The 23739-nt window shown below is 41.9% G+C and overlaps 1 protein-coding gene across 4 annotated transcripts in view; it reads left to right on the top strand.

Annotated features, from left to right (window-relative positions):
- The window catches only part of trrap (transformation/transcription domain-associated protein), a 198789-nt gene that overhangs the window by 134830 nt on the left and 40220 nt on the right, over positions 1–23739 (top strand). For all 4 annotated transcript variants that reach the window (XM_060939722.1, XM_060939721.1, XM_060939723.1 and 1 more), the window contains exons 57-60: positions 3013–3204; positions 10167–10362; positions 11197–11462; positions 15571–15671. In XM_060939722.1, coding sequence (XP_060795705.1) covers positions 3013–3204; positions 10167–10362; positions 11197–11462; positions 15571–15671 — 755 coding nt within the window. The remainder of the gene's footprint in view (positions 1–3012; positions 3205–10166; positions 10363–11196; positions 11463–15570; positions 15672–23739) is intronic.

The following is a 23739-nucleotide window of genomic DNA, read 5'->3' as shown; positions in this document are numbered from 1 at the left end:
TTTGCTGTGAAGTAATGCTGATTCGGCCTGTCAGTATATCGCATCATGATATGAAATGGTTGATATTAAGTGCGTGTGACGTTCTTTTATACTTTTGCATTGAGCAATTTTAATATGCAACAGAAACGTAGTTGTTTGTAGGTATTGCAAAACCGTATATATTTATGTTAATCAGTAATTATATAACAAAAAATAAGCACCACCCAGGCCTGGTGAGTACTGAATTTGTTGTATGTGTTTTTACGGTTACTGGAAAAATTATATTTATTTTTTACCATGTTAAAGGTAGACTGCCTTTCAGATTTTTCAAGTGTAGGTCATAAAAAGAATTTTCCCTGACAAGTCAATTGTTTTTGTTTAGTGGACCGGAAGCAACTGAATTTGAATCACAGACTTCCAATTTTATTAATTTTTTGTTTTAAAATAGAACAATTAATGAATTTAAGGCCATGTGGCCCTAAATTCTCCGCTAATTTTTTTTTTTCCTGCTTCACCATGACCCAATTCAAGATACTACGTCATGCATCATGTGGTGGGCTTTCCCCGTTCGTGCAAAGTATTGTGGGATATAAATTTGAAACAGGAGAGGAAAATGGAGGACGCAAGTGTGCGAATGAAACGTCAAAGACCGACTACAGTAACGGAAAGCGAGAAGAAAAGACGTTATGTCCTATACGAAGGAAAGGAAACGCAGGACCAAACTAAGAAATATCTGCGCTCAGCGAGCACCTCGGTGTGATCAGCTGTTCGTTTAGCGGCAGAATGATGGAGCCGTCAGTGCACGCTCAAAGGTAAACCTGCGCACGCGGATGACTTCTGTCTGCTTGACTGCGCGAAGCGAGCGATTTCATGCACATTACTTGCGAGGGAATCCTCTCAAATTAAATAACTTCCCAGCCACAGAATGGCCTGATATTTTGTGAAATATTACAGAAATAAACATCTATCACAATGACCAAATTTCAGAGGGAACTAAATTTCACCAATTTTATAAAATCGAAAGGCCGTCTCGCTTTAATATTTACTGTATAATATTCTCCTGTTGATGTTTCCATGGTTTGTATTTGGTCACCAAAAAAGTTTTATTAAAACAGGTTTCCTCAACCTTTTCGATCCAGTGTCACTTGTTGGTGGAAAGGGTTCTAAATAAAGACACAGTTTACATTTAAATTTTTCACACGCATTTTTAAAATGATCACATTTCTGATGAAATACCAAAAAGAACCAAGTTCTAAAATTGGCGTTGCTTAACAATTATTTGCTGAAGGCGAGGTGAATATCCGTGAATAACAACGGAGAAGTTGTCGAGGTTATTATTCACCGATATTCACTGAGCCTGAGGCGGATAATTGTTTTAGTATAAATACAGGTGATAATTTAAACAAATTGCATTTAAAAAAAATTGTATTTCAAACTTCAAAAGCGGCATGCAAATTAGAGTTGCAAATTCCGGGAATTTTCAAAGGTGGAAACTTTCCATGGGAATTTTCGGGAATTTTCAGGAATTTTTGGGAAAAGACTGGGAATTTTGAAAGTGGACATCAATTAAGTAGAAAAAAATATTGTAGCATAATCTTGGTTAAAAGAGGCAGATTTATGGGAATAAAGTTGTGCATAGTGCACTGTTACTCACTCACATGGACAAAACGTTATTTTCTCAGGAGCCATTGAAGCCACACCCCTTACATGCATTTTGCATCCCTCTATCACATGCACAATAACTTCTAGAATTCTGAAGAGCTAGAACTGTTTTAAATACAAACTGCCGAGATCACACATTACAGACAAAGGACTACATGCCATCAAGTAAGTTTTGAGGATGTTTGAGGATGATTTTTTTTTTTATCTATTATGGTATTTAAGTAAAAATGAAAAGGTATAGTAGAATAAATCTAGTGCTAATTTACTTGTAAATTAGAATTGTGCCATTTCATTGAAGTAGTTAGCTTGTGATCCTAGTTACAGCAAATTGTGCTAGCTTAATGGGAAACCAGATAAGCTAAATGAAAGCTTCCTATGAACATTTCATGTAAGAAAACTAAATTTAATGCTAGCTTACTGGTAAAAATAACTGTAAATGTAAGATAATTAGAACATTTCATTGAATAAATTCTCATGCTAGCTAGCTACAGCAAAATGTGTTAGTGCTAGTTTAATGGGACATCAGATGTGCTAAAATGTTGTAATCATGTGTTTTAATTGTCTCCATTTTGCAATAATGTTTGTTTGTTTATGACTTAATAATAAATAATTAAATAAATAATTAATAAATAAATAATAAATGTTTATATATATATATATATATATAAAAAATTAAATAATTCCCCTAATTTACCGTAATTCCAGTGCTTTTTTTTTTTTTTTTTAAATTCCCGTACCAAAGTTTCCATGGAAATTTTCCGGGAATTTTCCGCCCCTTTGCAACCCTAATGCAAATGTAATAAAGGCGCACGCAGAGTTGTCACTTATCAATGACGAGACTCATAAAATACTGTTTTGAAATAGATAAAATAAATACAATTCCACCTTACCTTTGAATAGTTTTCAACCAAACTTCGTAGCATGTTTAGTGCTTTTAGGAACAGCATTTTCTTACATAATTTGTAATTCTTCCTCGCTTACCGTGACGGAGCGCTTGGCCGCCATTTTGCCGAGTCGCTGGAGGTGATTATTGAGAAATGGTCCGAATCTCTCGACTAATCAGCGTGCGTGATTTCTCATCACCTCTGTATTTATGCTAAATGTAATTAATATCGGAGTGTTTTATGGATGAAATTCCAAATGACGTTTTATTGAACATGTTGTGCATTATGTAGGGTTGATGGTGCCATTGTTATACCCTATATAGTGAGCATCTGTCATTAATTGGAAGCCATTTGGGATTTGCCCTAACGTTTGTTTGTTTGTTTGTTTGTTTGTTTGTTTGTTTTTGTTGTTCTGGAGGCAGTAAACTGAAATCTTAATAATTAAAATCCAATTGGAATTGTTAAAGTGTGTGTGTGTGTGTGTCAGGTGGAACTGAGCTGTCCTAAGGAGATGGCATGGAAGGTGAACATGCACCGTGGGTATTTGGCCATCTGTCACCCAGAGGAGCAGCAGCTCAACTTTATCGAGCGCTTGGTGGAGATGGCCAGCAGCCTGGCTATAAGAGAGTGGCGGAGACTGCCTCACATTGTTTCTCACGTCCACACCCCACTGCTGCAGGTTAGGAACTTTGCACACACTCACACTTAACAGATACAGTGGTGCTTGAAAGTTTGTGAACCCTTTAGAATTTTCCATATTTCTGCATAAATGACCTAAAACGACGTCAGATTTTCACACACGTCCTAAAAGTAGACAAAGAGAACCCAGTTAAACAAATGAGACAAAAATATTATACTTGGTCATTTATTTATTGAGGAAAATGATCCAATATTACATATCTGTGAGTGGCAAAAGTATGTGAACCTTTGCTTATAGTATCTGGTGTGACCCCCTTGTGCAGCAATAACTGCAACTAAACGTTTCTGGTAACTGTTGATCAGTTCTGCACACCGGCTTGGAGGAATTTTAGCCCGTTCCTCCGTACAGAACTGCTTCAACTCTGGGATGTTGGTGGGTTTCCTCACATGAACTGCTCGCTTCAGGTCCTTCCACAACATTTCGATTGGATTAAGGTCAGGACTTTGACTTGGCCATTCCAAAACATTAACTTTATTCTTCTTTAACCATTCTTTGGTAGAACGACTTGTGTACTTAGGGTCGTTGTCTTACTGCATGACCCACCTTCTCTTGAGATTCAGTTCATGGACAGATGTCCTGACATTTTCCTTTAGAATTTGCTGGTATAATTCAGAATTCATTGTTCCATCAATGATGGCAAGCCGTCCTGGCCCAGATGCAGCAAAACAGGCCCAAACCATGATACTACCACCACCATGTTTCACAGATGGGATAAGATTCTTATGGTGGAATGCAGTGTTTTCCTTTCTCCAAACATAACACTTCTCATTTAAACCAAAAAGTTCTATTTTGGTCTCCTCCGTCCACAAAACATTTTTCCAATAGCCTTCTGGCTTGTCCACGTGATATTTAGAAAATTTGCAGACGAGCAGCAATGTTCTTTTTGGAGAGCAGTGGCTTTCTCCTTGCAACCCTGTCACGTGCACCATTGTTGTTCAGTGTTCTCCTGATGGTGGACTCATGAACATTCACATTGGCTAATGTTAGAGAGGCCTTCAGTTGCTTAGAAGTTACCCTGGGGTCCTTTGTGACCTCGCCGACTATTACACACCTTGCTCTTGGAGTGATCTTTGTTGGTCGACCACTCCTGGGGAGGGTAACGATGGTTTTGAATTTCCTCCATTTGTCCACAATCTGTCTGACTGTGGATTGGTGGAGTCCAAACTCTTTAGAGATGGTTTTGTAACCTTTTCCAGCCTGATGAGCATCAACGCTTTTTCTGAGGTCCTCAGAAATCTCCTTTGTTCGTGCCATGATACACTTCCACAAACATGTTGTGAAGATCAGACTTTGATAGATCCCTGTTCTTTAAATAAAACAGGGTGCCCACTCACACCCGATTGTCATCCCATTGACTGAAAACACCTGACACTAATTTCACCTTCAAATTAACTGCTAATCCTAGAGGTTCACGTACTTTTGCCACTCACAGATATGTAATATTGGATCATTTTCCTCAATAAATAAATGACCAAGTATAATATTTTTGTCTCATTTGTTTAACTGGGTTCTCTTTATCTACTTTTAGGACTTGTGTGAAAATCTGATGATGTTTTAGGTCACATTTATGCAGAAATGTAGAAAACTCTAAAGGCTTCGCAAACCTTCAAGCACCACTGTAGCAGGCGCTCTTGTACACCGTACAAGACAAATTTAACGTCACCCAGGCAAGCTATCATTATTATTCTTCTGAACTGATTGTAAAGTAATGTCCCGATCTCCATTCAGAAGACCATGAAGTAACATGAAATCTGCTCTTATATCATGTTGCTCGCTCAGTGTTAAATGCATGATCACACTTTAACATCTGCTTTGCCCTGGTCTGTTAGGTAATTTTCTTCTTACCGTTTTAACACATTTATTTGCTAAATGTTTGTTTGCTGAGTAATCCTGTGAGTCTCCTGTGGTTATGGCTTCCTCAGTCATTAGGAATGACCGTGTGTGTTGTGGCTGTGAATCGGTGCCTTGTATTAATATTCAGTGTGAGTTACAGCTTCTTGAGTGAGACGTGCACAATCAGACCGTGCACACAGTAGTGAAGGTGATGTGTGGCTGAAGGTTAATTCTGCCATGTTGAGTGTTTTCCATAGCTGCACAAGGTTAGCAGTACGGTCACTGGGTGGAATTAAAAAAACAAACCAACAAACAGATGAATGATTGTGCAATTAGTGCTGCATTTGACTGTAATGCAATTTTAAAAACATAGGACGGCTGTTACTTTTAAAACTGTGTGAAGTTCTGGTGTCGGTGAATATGTCCCAGGGGTTTTTCTAGAAAAATTTAGTATGAGGGCGCTCACCATGGCGAGGGAGCGAAGCGACCGGGGGGGGGGTGTCGGTTGTCCGTTCCCCCCCGCGCCATGCGAAGCCTTTGAAAAACTGAGGCTACAATGGGATATTCTGAGGCTATCTGAGAGGGAAATTGTAACAAATTTTCAACATTGATAAAGAAAAGTAATCTTCTGCCCCGGACAGTCTTTGGCTTTCTTCCGTTTCGTGCCGCGGGATGACATCTTTAAATGCCCAAGTGTCAACAAAAACAACTCGCGAACTACTTCTGTCAAAAGCTCCCGCGCCGGTAGTTGAAAGGTCATTCAGTCTCGAGAAATCTCGCTCTACAAGTCAGCTGACCTTGTATGTAACCCATGTCAAATCTCGCGAGAGCAGCCGCGACAAGTAAACAACATGGCGCCTCAGTCTGGAAAACACCAATTCTGATTGTTTTTGCACCGTCTGGCGGTGTATGATTGGAATATTTTTGGAGTAATTATAACGTATTTGATGATCAGACACATTGTCACGTGGTGTTGCTGGGATGTTTTCACAGAGAAAAGATCGTTTTGAGAAAGATTGCATGTTGTGCAGTAGCATATAAGTGCATGGCCTAAGTGTGACTTGGGGTTCAATCGGCATTTCGGTAAGAGGGCGTAGCGCTATGGAATCAATTTTGTGCCAAAATGTTCATACAATACTTTTGAAATATCAAACAAAAACGACAAATCAAAATACAAAAAAAGAAGAAAAAAGTCAATTTTTTTAGACTGGCAAACGAATTATTCGTGTAATTGTGCAAAATATCAGTCTATTACTCTTCAGAAACCTTTTATTTTTGTTCCGCATCTTTCTCAGTTTTGTTTGACGTAATTTATTAGGATGCAGTGCTGCAGCACAGCAACCTATGGGCTCCCCTAGGGGAGCCCATAGGTTGCAGTGCAAAGCACTGCAACTATTGTTCTACGTGTTTCTTCTTCTTCCGTATTCTTCTTTTTCTTCCTCCTACACAAATTTCGATTTCGAATAACTCAATAACCATACGTCGCACACAGACAAACAATATATCAAAACGTGTGGCTCGATCGGACTCGCTATGCTATTACTTTTCTCTACAGAATACGATTTTTTCGCGACATAGTCGCGAAAAAATCGCCCAAAAAAACCCCATTCATTTCTATGGAATTAATTGAAAAAAAAGCACTTTTTCAACGTTTTTCAGACGTCCGCTGCTCTGGCATGCTTTCACCTAGAGACGTGATTCAGACTCTAAAACGTAGGAAAACTTCTCCTCTGTGGATCTGGCATTCAACTTTTCTGCTAGGTTCTACACTTTCGGATCAGTCCCGGCTCAAACGCCATGTGGGTTCCGGGAGAAAATCCGGCTTTTGAATGGGTGTCTATTGCGTTACACACCAGTGGAGCTCGTTTACTTAGAGTGTAGACAGCTTGAAAAAATAGCTCAAACTTTCTCGCTTAAACTGTGTTTTCAGCCACAAATTTCACTCTACAGACATGATTTTCTCAAAAGTAGTAGTAAAACTTGTCCTGATTCACACAATGTGTCTACCTAACCGATAGGATTTACAGTTTTTGAATGAGAAGCCTCAAACTGAGGACAGTGCAGCCGAGAGGCCTCATTGACACCCATTATAAATGTGACAGAAAAGTCACTCATTTTTAACTTGCTCTAGTGTCCTCATTTTTAACACTACAGACAAAAAATTACATCAGTGTATTCAGGAGACCCTTCTAGCGCTCACTGTGAAAGAATTTTGTGAATAGCTGCTTTCGTTGTCGAGTTATTTGTCGTTGTTCGAGGCCTGCTCCTGAGCAAAAAACAGCAATGCCGACTGGGGCCAGTGAGGGAGCAGAGAGAGGGGGGGCTGCTGTCTCAAGCACACACACAAATCATGGCATTGTAGCTTCATAGCAGGTCACACATTCACGGCCAGCAAACATGCGTGACCCAATTGCTTCGCGCACTGCATCCTCTCTCAATTTCCCCCGGGGAATTGTCCGGTCTAGTTTTGGTTGCGATTCCAGCTTTCTCGTTTGCGCTCCCTGACTTTTTGCTTGCAGTTTTGGCACAAACTTCACGTGTGGGTGGGCTGTCCAGGAATGCATTCCCATTGGCTAACTTGTGTTTGACTGACAGCTACACTCAGCCATTTCCTAGTCGGATTCTGGCGGACTGTTTGACGAGTGACCGATCCATTGACGGTAAACAAGGATCGAGTGCACTTCAGTGGTGACTATTGCCGCTTTTCCACTACAAACGCGGCTGTGCCGTGCTGAGTTGGGCTGAGTCGAGCTGAGTGGGGCTGTTGGAGTTGCATTTTGACTACAACCGCGCTGAACCGTGCTGGCTGGAAGTGGGTGGACACATTGGGTGGAGTTAGCGAAAGTGGGTGGATGTCACGTGATGTCGTTAAGCAGCGCAAACAGTGACATCAGTGATCTTTTAAGCGGTAGTCTCACGACCCGAATAATAAACAATAAACATGGAGGACATGGAGTCGTTAGTGTTGCTGGTCTTGGTGCTGTGGCTTGTTGTTACCACCAACGCCAACAGATACTGGCAAGAGCGTATAGATGAGGCGAGGCGCATAAGGCTTCAGAAATTCTCGTAATTCGTAATTATTCTCCTTCCGGGTTTGCGGTGTTTACAGATCCCAGCGCGCTCGCGGGGCGTGTGTGGGCATGTGAGGACACTCCTCCTCACCAATCAGTGCACAGGGGAGTGTCTGCTCACGCCCCCAGCCTCACTCGGCACGGCTTGGCTCGCTTCAGCCCCACTCCAAAACGGTGCGAGTTTTAGGGGCTAAGCAGGGCTGAAACGAGCTGAGTTGTGCTGGTTTTTGGTAGTCGAAACGCGAGCCGTGTCGGGCTGAAGTGAGCTGAAAAAGGGTAGTGGAAAAGGGCCATATGATATTGAATTTACACTTTGTTGAATTAATTCAGGATTTTGTTGCCACTGAAGTCCACTCGATCCTTGTTTACCGTCAATGGATCGGTCACTCGTCAAACAGTCCGCCAGAATCCGAGTAGGGAATGGCTGAGCGTAGCTGTCAGTCAAACACAAGTTAGCCAATGGGAATGCGTTCCTGGACAGCCCACCCACACGTGAAGTTTGTGCCAAAACTGCAAGCAAAAAGTCAGGGAGCGCAAACGAGAAAGCTGGAATCGCAACCAAAATAAATTACGGCAAACAAAACTGAGAAAGACGCGGAACAAAAATAAAAGGTTTCTGAAGAGTAATAGACTGATATTTTGCACGATTACACGAATAATTTGTTTGCCATTCTAAAAAAATTAACTTTTTTCTTTTTTTGTATTTTGATTTGTCGTTTTTGTTTGATATTTCAAAACTATTGTATGAACATTTTGGCACAAAATTGATTCCATACAGCGCCCCTGTTCCCCGGTTTAGACGAAAGCCTGTGTCCAAGTTCAGAAAGTATGTAAATGTAGGCTAATATGATTTTGCCAATAATTTATTGGTCTTTCTTAGCAGACGATTCTCCCTCTCTCTGGTCAGGTCAGTTTACTGTGAGAGTTTTCAAGAGGTTGTGTTTACTCCTGTTGCGGCTGTAGTGCTGCATAGGTACCACGGAAGGGGGGTAAAAAACCTCCCTCATGCAATAAAAGCGATTAAAAGTGATGGACCAGGCAGGCATCGAGCGCATACACAAGAGTAAAGCAGTAAGTTTAAAATGGCAGTAATTACTTTCCCCTCCTCATCAGATAGCGTTTGATTAAATACCTGCGAGAAAATTACATTTACATGATGAATGGGTGGTTGGAATGAAGAGTATAATGTGGCATCAGCTGATATGAACTGATAATTGTGAAAAATATTGTATTCTTCCATTTGTTTTTGTTTCGAGAGCTTCGATTTGCTCCACAGACATGATCATTTCAAGCGCATTAAACCGCCGTACGTGTAGGTGCCTTCTTGTTTCTCTCCTCCTGCGTAATCCGTCTGTTTGGGTGATTCACAAGGAGTTGTCATGTTATAAATCACCAGGCCCATGTGACCGTTCTACTAGTCACTGCATGATTAATTGCAGAACACCACATCATATAAGCCTAATAATGATTGCTTTTAAATAAGCGTTTGAGTGTGTGTAAGGCGTGCCATTTACAGATTCCGTTCCAGCATGATGTGCTACAATCAGTTACACACAAGTATGTCATGAGAAATAGATTGCATTTCTAAGTCGAGGCATTTTGCAAGTTCATATTTCTTCGTATTTTCTCTGATGGGATGATTTACACAAAGGCAGGACTGTAAGGGCGGCTTACAGTCTCTCTCGTGTCCTTTGGGATAAATGGGTTAGAAGATACTTTGATCCACCCTTTTCGTTCAGCCGCCTTCCCAGGCGTCATTTCACTCTTTTCTTTTTTCTTTTTTTTTTTGTCTTATCCAATAAGGATCATAAGCCTGCAATACAGCTAAAGTAATGGGCTTGAGATTGCTGTGTGCGAGGTGCCTGCCATGGGTTTGGATCGGCAGAACTGAAAGATTCGTTTACAAAAGTAAACCCAGAGAAATTTTGAAATGATGAGACTAATTTGAGGCAACCGATTTGTGAATTTTTGAGGACCGGGATGTTCTGTGTCCACAGCTAGGGTTTCATCTGTCCATCCTCGTATCTTTTGACACAGGCTGCCCAACAGATTATTGAGCTACAGGAAGCCGCTCAGATCAACATGGGTCTTCAGCCGGCCAACTTGGGCCGCAACACCAGCCTGCACGACATGAAGACTGTCGTGAAGACGTGGAGGAACCGGCTCCCTATCGTCTCCGATGACCTGTCACACTGGAGCAGCATCTTCATGTGGCGTCAACACCACTACCAGGGTAAACTGGGATACATGGCCTGCTGTGCACCACTGGGTTTTATCTGCTCATTGGATAACATGCTGTCGTATATTTAAAAACTGATCAAGATTGGTTCAGTTTGTTTTTCTGATGCATCACTGTAATTTCTGAAGTGTTTAAAGGAGAACTGAAGGCAATTTTTTTAAATTATCAAAATTCTATTTCTCATTTTATTAAATATCGGAATGCATTTTTGATCGCTATTTTGTCGCTGCTATAGCAAGTTATGAGTGTCTGAAATTTGCTGTGTAATATATCAGTCCATATGTTAAAGCAACGGCCGTAAACGAGATTCGTTGAGACCTGTGCGAGACGTCGTAGGACGGAAGGAAAACGTACAGCGCAAATCAAAGTGACCAACATCTGCCGACGTTGTCAAAAGACACGCGCGCCCTCCTTTCGAATGCTGACGTAATCAAGCCGGAAGTTTCGTTTGTTTGAAAAGAGTAGGCAGTAATCGTCATTTAAACTTGTTTTTGTGCAATATTTAGTTTGGAAAACAGTTTTCAAAACGGCGGCCCTGACAAGCTTCATGTTTCGAAGTCTCACACAAGTCTCGTGAAGATCGCGCGGATAAGCGACGCCTGCCGTGGACCAAATGAAGTAAATTCAACACGGCTAAAAATCGAATAGGCTGATAAGTATGATATTTAATTGCAATTAGTTGCCAATATGAGTCACGATTTATAAGGTTACTGAAACCGAAAACGTAATTTGAATAGCACGTTAATTAAGAAATAAAGCATGACTTGAGTTCTCCTTTAAGTCTTTCCAGGGAAGATGTCTCCTAACCCATGTTAAATATCCGTGCAGCCATTGTGTCAGCTTACGAGAGTAACACACAGCACGATCCCAACACCAACAATGCCATGTTGGGTGTGCACGCGTCTGCCTCCGCCATCATCCAGTATGGCAAGATCGCTCGCAAGCAGGGACTGGTCAACGTGGCATTGGACATCCTGAGCCGTATCCACACCATCCCCACTGTGCCCATTGTGGACTGCTTTCAGAAAATCAGGCAGCAGGTGAAATGCTATTTGCAGCTGGCAGGCGTAATGGGCAAGAACGAGTGTATGCAGGTGAGTGAGACACTGATATACAACCCCGATTCCAAAAAGTTGGGACAAAGTACAAATTGTAAATAAAAACGGAATGCAATGATGTGAAAGTTTCAAAATTCCATATTTTATTCAGAATAGAACATAGATGACCTATCAAATGTTTAAACTGAGAAAATGTATCATTTAAAGAGAAAAATTAGGTGATTTTAAATTTCATGACAACAACACATCTCAAAAAAGTTGGGACAAGGCCATGTTTCCCACTGTGAGACATCCCCTTTTCTCTTTACAACAGTCTGTAAACGTCTGGGGACTGAGGAGACAAGTTGCTCAAGTTTAGGGATAGGAATGTTAACCCATTCTTGTCTAATGTAGGATTCTAGTTGCTCAACTGTCTTAGGTCTTTTTTTGTCGTATCTTCCGTTTTATGATGCGCCAAATGTTTTCTATGGGTGAAAGATCTGGACTGCAGGCTGGCCAGTTCAGTACCCGGACCCTTCTTCTACGCAGCCATGATGCTGTAATTAATGCAGTACGTAGTTTGGTATTGTCATGTTGGAAAATGCAAGGTCTTCCCTGAAAGAGACGTCGTCTGGATGGGAGCATATGTTGCTCTAGAACCTGGATATACCTTTCAGCATTGATGGTGTCTTTCCAGATGTGTAAGCTGCCCATGCCACACGCACTAATGCAACCCCATACCATCAGAGATGCAGGCTTCTGAACTGAGCGCTGATAACAACTCGGGTCGTCCTTCTCCTCTTTAGTCCGAATGACACGGCGTCCCTGATTTCCATAAAGAACTTCAGATTTTGATTCATCTGACCACAGAACAGTTTTCCACTTTGCCACAGTCCATTTTAAATGAGCCTTGGCCCAGAGAAGACGTCTGTGCTTCTGGATCATGTTTAGATACGGCTTCTTCTTTGAACTATAGAGTTTTAGCTGGCGACGGCGGATGGCACAGTGAATTGTGTTCACAGATAATGTTCTCTGGAAATATTCCTGAGCCCATTTTGTGATTTCCAATACAGAAGCATGCCTGTATGTGATGCAGTGCTGTCTAAGGGTCCGAAGATCACGGGCACCCAGTATGGTTTTCCGGCCTTGACCCTTACGCACAGATTCTTCCAGATTCTCTGAATCTTTTGATGATATTATGCACTGTAGATGATGATATGTTCAAACTCTTTGCAATTTTACACTGTCAAACTCCTTTCTGATATTGCTCCACTATTTGTCGGTGCAGAATTAGGGGGATTGGTGATCCTCTTCCCATCTTTACTTCTGAGAGCCGCTGCCACTCCAAGATGCTCTTTTTATACCCAGTCATGTTAATGACCTATTGCTAATTGACCTAATGAGTTGCAATTTGGTCCTCCAGCTGTTCCTTTTTTGTACCTTTAACTTTTCCAGCCTCTTATTGCCCCTGTCCCAACTTTTTTGAGATGTGTTGCTGTCATGAAATTTCAAAATGTCTCACTTTCAACATTTGATATGTTGTCTATGTTCTATTGTGAATACAATATCAGTTTTTGAGATTTGTAAATTATTGCATTCCGTTTTTATTTACAATTTGTACTTTGTCCCAACTTTTTTGGAATTGGGGTTGTGTACACACTAAAATCCTTATAACTACTTAATTTTGTAAACCTGCGTTCGGTTTGATAACATGATGTAACAGAGGTATAACATTTTCCATATTAGACGAAATGGTAAGTTTGATTGAATCTTAGTAATTAATTGGTAAAGGTTGTTACATGATGATGATGGACTATCCATGCCCCTCGATGCTACTCCGCCATCCCTCTTCTGTTATCGGCTCATTTTTGTTCAGCGTGGAATTACAGAACCTCTGTTTCATTTCTCCTTACACCTCCTCTATTTTATTGGCTCTGTTCTTCCCTCGCACGTTCGCTTTTAACAAGGCCTTTAGTCCAAATAATTCTGCGCTCTATTACTTTGAGAAGGGCTTGCGTTTTGCCGCTGTCAGTCACAAGCAGTATAAGGAACGGCCTCGGCATCCTCTTAAGCCTGATTAATGGGGCTGCTCCACTCTCTTTCCTTTCATCATTACTCTGCCTCCGTCTTAACCTCTGCCTGTTCCCAGCTGCTGGCACCTGCAGTGTTCTCCTGAGTAGCTCTTGACTTTCCTAATGCTTAGAATCTACTCCTGAGAATGCTGCAGGTGCCATTATCTGGGGTCTTTCCATCATTTTGGGGAGTTGCTAGTAGTTTGGATGCTTCTTCGAGGGAACTTTCATCAGACAGTAGGAGAAGCGATTGTTATTTATTATTATTATAACCTTTATTTAACCAGGTTTGTCCTATTGAGATCGAAGATCTCTTTTACAAGAGAGACCTGGCCAAGAATGGCAGTGCAAAAAGCCAACAGTTTCAGCACATCGTCACATTAGACATTGAATTTACAAAATCAGGTCAAGATCAAATAAGACCTTTCCATTCAAATAAACCATTAGCACTCATGAAGCCTCGATACAATGGGCTTTATCACGGACTTCAATACATTCAGAGGTACCAGATTTTGAAGTTTGAGCTCTGACTGCAAATTATTCCATGTACCGTATTTTCCGGACTATACGTCGCTCCGGAGTTTAAGTCGCATCAGCCAAAAAATGCATTATGAAGACGAAAAAAACATATACGTCGCACCGGACTGCAAGTCGCACTTTTTTGAAGGGTTATTCTATCCATAGAATCTGTGATTCTATCTGATAAGCGGCGCGTGGTTACTGCGCGACTGCATTGTTTATTTAATAAACGAACAGCTGAGCAGTGATAATGCGCCCTTTGCCCTGTAAGTAGCTTAGTCTGATTATTTTAAATATCTACTACTATCTTTAATAATATCACTATCGTTATTACTAATAGCCTATATTATTATTATTATTATTATTATTATTATAACTAATATTAGTAGCCTATTACTAATCTTTACTATCGTTATTACTCGCGGTGAAAAAAAAACATATATACGTTGCACCGGAGTATAAGTCGCATGGCCAGCCGAACCATGAAAAAAAAGTGCGACTTATAGTCCGAAAAATATGGTAGTTGGAGCAGAAAACCTAAAAGCTCTATTATTGTGAGCAGAATGATTATTTCGTAGGAATTTTTTTTTTTTTTTTAAATAGTGCGTCGTCTGTGGTCTCGCTCCTCCAAGACTGTGTTTGCCGTTAGCCAGCTTTTTCATTTCAATCAAGAAGCACCAACATGAGGGTCCTTTCGTGTAATTTGTACCTTGATTTTCACAACGTGTGCTTAGTCTGTTTACTTCGAGTATCTCCTCTAGAGGTGCTTGGGGAAATTAACGTAAAATTGCAAACACATTATTGAGGAAGAAGTGTGAGACTGCTGATGTCTCGCGATGAATGAGGAGTATTACAGGCTTAAAGAGATGAGTCCAGTGTACTCATACCCCTTTTCCACCAAATCAGTTCCAGGGCTGGTTCGGGGCCGGTGCTGGTTCACAACTCGTTCAACTTGCGAGCCAGCTGAGAACCAGTTTGCTTTTCCATAGCTCGCGGTGCTAAGGGAAGCCACGTCAGTTACGTCGTTGTATACGTCAGTTACGTCGCTACGTTTGCATAAACCTTGGCGCGAATATCGAAGCAAAAACAACACGGAAGAAGCAGCAGCAACAACAACAAGAATAATAATGGATGACTTCGCGTTTGTACAGCTGCTGCCTCTCGTCGCTTAAAAATGGCGACCTTTCGCGGTCTTATTGTTGTTGGTCTTAACAACTCCCCCCACCCCCGACGTAAGCGGTTCTTTCCTCTGGCCCAGCAAAGAGTTGGTGCTAGCCTGGAACCGGTTTTTCTGGCCCCAGAGCCAGTTCTTTGTCAGTGGAAACAGAAAACCCGGTTCCAAACTAAGCACTGGCCCCGAACCAGCCCTGGAACTGCTTTGGTGGAAAAGGGGCATCAGTGGTGCATGACGTGAATCTACAGTCTGGGCTACAAAGAAATCAGCTCCAGGCATGTTTTTTTCTAATCACAGAAAAAGACGTTTGTTAATAGCAAATATAACTGCGTAAATGGTGGACTTTTTTTTTTTTCTTTTCAATATTGTCAAATCACATCTTTTACTTTTGTCTTATTAGGGGCTTGAGGTGATCGAGTCTACCAATCTCAAGTACTTCACCAAGGAGATGACTGCCGAGTTCTACGCACTCAAGGGCATGTTTTTAGCCCAGATCAATAAGTAAGTGTGGATTCCCTTCTTTGAAGTGCCTGTGTCCTTGTCTAGTTGTCTCGCTTCTTGTCTTTGTAATGTTTATTGAGCCTTTTTTCCCCTCTGTCTCTCTCTCTCTCTCTCTCTCTCTCTCTCCTCCTTTCCTTCTCTTCACATTTAATGCTGGTTGAGACTGACATTAAAGAAATGGGGTGATTGTCTGCGAGACAGCTTTGGTCATTAAGAGCGCAGACTTTTTAAAATGAACGTTCTCCGAGAAGACACATTATGGAGAAGACTGATAAACAGCTATGTGTTTCTATTTTCCACGCTAATGATCACTCCTAAAGCATTAGGCCAATAATGAGGTCAAGGCAATCGTTAGCAGCCAATATGAGTGGATGATGGTTAATTAACCTCACATGCCGCATTCACAGATGGAGATAATGGCTATGGGCTCTCGTGCAATGATTGACGCCACTGGTCAGACTTGTACTGAGTGACATTTTTACCCTGTCCACACTAGGGATTTTATACCGATACGAAACTACTTTCGTACCGCAACACCTGTCCACACTAGCAACTATACCGGTACTGTAGTGGTATAACTCTAGCGGTACAAAACCCACAAATGTATGGGTTTCGTACCGGTACAGTATCGGTACTGTAGCGCTTCGCTGTAGTGTGGACAGATGAAGCGGCTCTGTATCGATACAAATATAATGCGCAAGCGCAATGAACCGTTACTATGTCTTCCGGGTTATTCATACAATACAATACGCCCGTGCTTTCCAGCTGTAAATAAAACGTCAAAATGACTCAAAACGACCGTGGAGATACATGGAGCAAAGAAAGGGGGGGAGGGAGGGGGAGGAAGAAAGGAGGAAGAAGGGAAGAGGGAGGGGAAGAGAAGGGAAGAGGGAGAAGGTGGGGAAGAGGGAGAAAGGGGGGGAAGAGGGGGGGAGAAAGGGGGGGAAGAGGGAGGGGGGAGAAAGGAGGAAGAGGGGAAAAGGGAGGGGAAGAGAAGGGAAGAGGGAGAAGGGGGGAAGAGGGAGAAAGGGGGGGAGGGGGGGAGAAAGGAAGAAAGGAGGAAGAGGGGAAAAGGGAGGGGAAGAGGGAGAAGGGGGGGAGGGGGAAAGAGGGGGGAGGGGGAAAGAGGGGAAAAGGGAGGGGAAGAGAAGGGAAGAGGGAGAAGGGGGGGGAGGGGGAAAGAGGGGGGAGGGGGAAAGAGGGGAAAAGGGAGGGGAAGAGAAGGGAAGAGGGAGAAGGGGGGAAGAGGGAGAAGGGGGGGAGGGGGAAAGAGGGGGGAGGGAGGAAGAGGGGAAAAGGGAGGGGAAGAGAAGGGAAGAGGGAGAAGGGGGAGAGGGAGGGGGGGGAAGAGAAGGAAAGAGGGAGAAAGGGAGATTTGTTTTCTTTGTTTCTTTCTCAACTGCCTCGCGCGTTTCATACAATTTGACTGAATAAATGACCACCAGAAGTACAGACTGTACACTGACAACAAAAAGCACACACACATTGTTTCATCCGCCATATTCTTGGAAGGAAGTTACTCGGTAACCACGGAAACATTTCGCGCATGCGCATTTCAACTACTGTGAAAGAAAACCGCAAACATTTCTCGCTAGTGTGGACAGATGCACTAAACTGTACCGGTATACTTTGTATCGATACAGTTATACCACTTCTGTACCGGTGTATATGTGAACACAGCATTTGTCTGTTTTTGCTCACGGTTGAATTCTTAGTTTGAAGGTTCTCAAGAACGAAGCAGAATTATTTGAATGCGAGAATAATTTTGAAGCAGTCTGCGTTTGATAAAGGCTAAAGCCAGTGCCGAGCCTATTTCTGGCTTCCCTTCTGTCTTTTAGCGCAGGGGTCATCAAAACCTCACCAAACACTTTAAATGCAAGCATTCGGTCATTCATACCTCGAACTCTTGGACGTTTTTGTCCAATCAGCCACTGCTGTGCATCTCTCACGCACACGTTAAATGGTAATTACAAAAGTTAAACTTAATCATGTAACTGAGCACAGTGATTCATTGGAAGCTTATTGTTTTCCATAGATTTTATTTTGTATTTAAAAACAATATTAGATCTGTGTTTTAGGTTCTTTGCATAGAGAGTGATGTAATTGCTTTGTATCCTACATAGTACATTAGATGTAGTGGATGTCATTTGATGTTCAACCGTAGACAAATATCTGAATATTATACAGTAAGTGTACGTCATCCGTGAGATTTAAAGCTGGATGGCCTTTCGATTTCGGAAAATCGGTGAAATTTAGTTCCCTCTGAAATTTGGTCATTGTGGTATATGTTTATTTCTGCAATATCTCTAAAAAACAAAACCAGGCCATTCTGTGGCTGGGAAGTTATTTCATTTGAGGGGATTCCTGAGCAAATAATGAGCATGAAATCGCTCGCTTCGCACAGTCAGGCAGACCGAGGAAATCCGTGTGCGCGTGTGCAGGTTTACTTGATTCTTCTTTTGGGTTTTACGGCAGCTGGCATCCACAGTGTTGCATTACTGCCATCTACAGGTTTACCTTTGAGCGTGCGCTGACAGTTCCATCATTCTGTTGCTAAACGAACAGCTGGTCACATTGAGGTGCTCGCTGAGCGCCAATATTTATTTATTAGTTTGGTCCTGCGTTTCCTTTCCTTCGTATATAACATAACGTCTTTTCTTCTCGCTTTCCGTTACTGTAGTCGGTCTTTCACGTTTCATTTGCATCCTCTATTTTCCTCTCCTGTTTCAAATTTGTATCCCACAATGCCTTGCGTGAACGGGGAAAGCCCACCACGTGATGCATGACGTAGTATCTTGAATTGGGTCACGGTGAAGCAAGAAAAAGTAGCACCGAATTTAGGGCCACATGGCCCTAAATTCATGAATTGTTCTATTTAAAAAAAAAAAAACTAATAAAATTGGAAGTCTCTGATTTTCAAATTCAGTAGCTTTCAGTCCACTGAACAAAAATAATTGGGTGTCAGGGGAGAAATTCTTGAAACCTGAAAAATCTGAAAGGCAGTCTAGCTTTTAAAAAGTAATCCACCAAAAAAAACTACTTTGACAAAGTTTATTAAAAAAACCCACACTGCTGCTTATCACGTGTTGTACTACAGGTAGTCGTAGTCATTTCATTTAAAACTAAAATGCCTCTGCTTTCCTCACATTTTCATTCTTCAGTGTTTTCCAATGCATTACTGCTTATAAATGATGGCTTCGCAAAGGAAATATCTTGATTTATAGGCACATTTATCTAATTTGTTCTTATTATGAATCAAACACAAGATTATGCAGTATGTTTGTTGTTGATCAACGTGTTTCATGCTTTAATTGTTAGTTTTTCTAGAAATACAGTGGGTACAGAAAGTATTCAGACCCCTTTAAATTTTTCACTCTGTTTCATTGCAGCCATTTGCTAAAATAAAAAAAAAGTTCATTTTTATTTCTCATTAATGTACATTCAGCACCCCATCTTGACAGAAAAAAACAGAAATGTAGAAATTTTTGCAAATTTATTAAAAAAGAAAAACTGAAATATCATATAGTCATAAGTATTCAGACCCTTTGCTCAGTATTGAGTAGAAGCACCCTTTTGAGCTAGTACAGCCATTCTTGGGAATGATGCAACAAGTTTTTCACACCTGGATTTGGGGATCCTCTGCCATTCTTCCTTGCAGATCCTCTCCAGTTCCATCAGGTTGGATGGTGAACGTTGGTGGACAGCCATTTTCAGGTCTCTCCAGAGATGCTCAATTGGGTTTAGGTCAGGGCTCTGGCTGGGCCAGTCAAGGATGGTCACAGAGTTGTTCCGAAGCCGCTCCTTTGTTATTTTAGCTGTGTGCTTAGGGTCATTGTCTTGTTGGAAGGTGAACCTTCAGCCCAGTCTGAGGTCCTGAGCACTGTGGAAGAGGTTTTCTTCCAGGATATCTCTGTACTTGGCCGCATTCATCTTTCCTTCAATTGCAACCAGTCGTCCTGTCCCTGCGGCTGAAAAACACCCCCATAGCATGATGCTGCCACCACCATGTTTCACTGGTGGGATTGTATTGGGCAGGTGATGAGCAGTGCCTGGTTTTCTCCACACATACCGCTTAGATTTAACGCCAAAAAGTTCAATCTTCGTCTCATCAGACCAGAGAATCTTATTTCTCATAGTCTGGGAGTCCTTCATGTGTTTTTTGGCAACCTCTATGCGGGCTTTCATATGTCTTGCACTGAGGAGAGGCTTCCGTCGGGCCACTCTGCCATAAAGCCCCGACTGGTGGAGGGCTGCAGTGATGGTTGACTATGTGGAACTTTCTTCCATCTCCCTACTGCATCTCTGGAGCTCAGCCACAGTGATCTTTGGGTTCTTCTTTACCTCTCTCACCAAGGCTCTTCTCCAACGATTGCTCAGTTTGGCTGGACGGTCAGGTCTAGGAAGAGTTCTGGTCGTCCCAAACTTCTTCCATTTAAGGATTATGGAGGCCACTGTGCTCTTAGGAACCTTGAGTGCTGCAGAAATTCTTTTGTAACCTTGGCCAGATCTGTGCCTTGCCACAATTCTGTCTCTGAGCTCCTTGGGCAGTTCCTTCGACCTCACGATTCTCATTTGCTCTGACGTGCACTGTGAGCTGTAAGGTCTTATATAGACAGGTGTGTGCCTTTCCTAATCAAGTCCAATCAGTTTAATTAAACACAGCTGGACTCCAATGAAGGAGTAGAACCATCTCAAGGAGGATCAGAAGAAATGGACAGCATGTGAGTTAAATACGAGTGTCACAGCAAAGGGTCTGAATACTTATGACCATGTGATATTTCAGTTTTTCTTTTTTAATACATTTGCAAAAATTTCTACATTTGTTTTTTTTTTTTCTGTCAAGATGGGGTGCCGAGTGTACATTAATGAGAAATAAAATGAACTTTTTTGACTTTAGCAAATGGCTGCAATGAAACCGAGAGTGAAAAATTTAAAGGGGTCTGAATACTTTCCGTACCCACTGTAAGTGTTTAAAAAAAAATCTGCCAAGACTATTTCAAGCTTGAAATGAGTAAACACATTATGGAAAGAAGTGTTTTGTTTTGTTTTTTTTTTTTAAAAAGGGTATTGTTTTGGTTTTTTTCCCCTCCCCCCCTTGTAATTGGAAATACTAGAGAAGCTTGATTAGTTTCAAGATATTTTCACTTGCTAGGATGTTATTTTGTAGTTTTCTCCTAGCAGCACTTTTTTCCTCTCCCTATTATCAGTGTAATGGCTGATTAATCGCACCTTTATCTGTTTACATGCATGTTTTTGCTCTGCACTTACACACGTGCATATATGCAAGAGTATCAAGTATTTAGTCACACAGTAGGGTTTGTTTTTTTTCCACGTGAAAGTGGAAATAAACTTTTATGATAGTCCTGTTATAATGCTATTATTATACCATACAATTCAGTATTCAAGATGTTGGATGAGTTCTCGGTAAGTATGTAAATTTGTGATACTGACCATGTTAAAGTGCATATCCTGGACCAAATTTTTTTTTTTTTAAATATATATGAAAGTATGTCCCTTTACACACTCATCCGGAAGAGTAATTTTGCACAAGGCCATCTGTCTACAGCAGAAACAAAATAAAATAACAAAACGTGTCTGGAAAAATCTCAAGGGAGTCTGGAGACAGATTTGTGACGTCACCTGCGGATGCGCCAGCAGGCTGCGCGAGCTTTGTATGGTTTCAGTGCACAGCCTGTGTAGACCAAGTTTAGCAGCGAGCGATTTTGCATTGAAATATGAAATTGTCACCTGAGCGCAATGTGGGGAAACGATGAGTACTAATCCCATCAAGACTGGTGTTGCTACACCCTCCTACGATACATCTGTTAACCATTTTAGTAATTACGCGATAACGTTGAAGAAATTTGCAGAAAACCACCAGGTCGTTTTCTCATAAACAAACCAGCGCTGACGTAGGATTCAGAGGGAGGCGTCCCGCACGCGATGTCACGAAAATCAATGTTTGCCGGGAAATCCAAATGCCAAGTTTTTTCAGAGGCGGACCAATTCGCCTCAGATGGCTTGATTTCAACTGAATTTTTCTGGTATTGCGCAAGGTAAAAAAAAAAAAAATTGCGCAAAATGTGACAGATATTTGACCAAAGTTTAATATAAAATAGGAGACTTACATTGATCTCGGGGCGGCACGGTGGTGTAGTGGTTAGCGCTGTCGCCTCACAGCAAGAAGGTCCGGGTTCGAGCCCCGTGGCCGGCGAGGGCCTTTCTGTGCGGAGTTTGCATGTTCTACCCGTGTCCGCGTGGGTTTCCTCCGGGTGCTCCGGTTTCCCCCACAGTCCAAAGACATGCAAGTTAGGTTAACTGGTGACTCTAAATTGACCGTAGGTGTGAATGTGAGTGTGAATGGTTGTCTGTGTCTATGTGTCAGCCCTGTGATGACCTGGCGACTTGTCCAGGGTGTACCCCGCCTTTCGCCCGTAGTCAGCTGGGATAGACTCCAGCTTGCCTGCGACCCTGTAGAACAGGATAAAGCGGCTAGAGATAATGAGATGAGATGAGACGAGACATTGATCTCACTCCTGAATTTCTTGATGGTAGGAGTGTATTCAATACTTCGTCCTATTTTACAGATTCTGCGTAATTACAGTGTCACTGGACAATGTGTTGTTGAAAGTTTTGGGACTAGAGAGAACTTTGTTCATTCAGGCCAGTGTTTGGTGTGTCTTGTTCCAGCACATCATTTTGGCCCGACTCTCCAACACTGAAGCTCAATGGGGGTTTTGTGCCCACATTTCCCCTCACCACTTGTGACAGTGCCCTTCAGGGTGATGGTGACTCTGGAGGACACTGCTGAATCACAAAGGCTTATTAAATACACAGCGCTGAATAATTAACTCAGTAGCAATTTATAAAATCTCTGGGATCAGCAAAACTTTCCCTAGCCTCAGCAGTGCTTAATGTAATCATTGCATGTTCACTCTCTGCAAATATTAACAGGGGATTTGATAAAGAAATGGTGCTGTCAGACGGAGGCTTTAAACACTTGACTGGGCAAAGGAATAGCCACACACTTTTTTCAGCTGTGTGTGTGTGTGGATGTACATGGTGAATGTCCAAAACGAAGTGAATGCTTCAGTGGATGTGGGCTCCCCTGGTTCCCATCGCAATCAAGTGCAATCCTGTTGCATGCCACATGCTCATTACACGTTCTTCTTATAAGTGGTTGCCCTGGGAAACATTTCACATTGGTCCATACTTGGAGACATGTGCGTGGGATGGTGGTAATGGCCGAGGCTTTAAGCCATGCTGCTAAGTTCCCACTCCAACTGTTTTTAGTCCCTTATAAAGTCGGTTTATGAGCTCGGCTGCTGGTCCGTTCTAAAAGCAGCACCATAACCAACTTGAGGAAAGCATAATCACTGAGGAAAGGTTCTCGGAGGTGCAGAGTAGCCGATGAAAGAAAATATTGGACTCTGTCAGCAAATACTAGCCAGATGCAAGTTGCCTTGCCAGGATTTACAAGGCAAGTAGTATCCGAATCCACTGAACGCTTATTTATTTTACAGATGTCCACGTAATATAGAATTTATTGCCATGTATCTGCAATCTTTTTTTTTTTTTTTCAATAACTGTTTTTTTATTTTTTTCGCGGTCCGGTTTCCATCAAATCGTGCGCTCTGATTGGCTCGCGAGTGGTCCGGAATCCTACGATCCGGACCCCGGTTACGGACCTTTTGGCGACTCGCTCGTTCACAACAGCAGCAAACATAGTAGCAGTTTTTTGGTCAACGTTTTTGTCGCCTAGGTCAGGCAAGTGATCTAGATCAAGTTTTCTTTTCGGAAAATTCCGAACTGACGTAGCTCGTCAAACGGGTTTTTGACGAGCTTGTAGCAGGTTTGTTCTAAATATGGTTTCCCTTTCGGGCGCTCTCATTTTCTGTTAGAATTTGGTAAAGGAAAAGGTATAGAACGTGGGGGCCTAACCCACACTGTCTCACTATATGCTGATGACCTATTATTGTGTATCACCAACCCCATCACAGGCATACCTGAGGTCCTAACTGTCCTGGAAAACTTTGGAAAAATATCAGGCTACAAACTCAATTATAGT

Source organism: Neoarius graeffei, chromosome 14, assembly GCF_027579695.1.
Source record: "Neoarius graeffei isolate fNeoGra1 chromosome 14, fNeoGra1.pri, whole genome shotgun sequence".
NCBI classification, from domain to species: domain Eukaryota; kingdom Metazoa; phylum Chordata; class Actinopteri; order Siluriformes; family Ariidae; genus Neoarius; species Neoarius graeffei.
The sequence above is the reverse complement of the archived record's forward strand: the minus strand, read 5'-3'. Positions and strand labels throughout refer to the sequence as shown.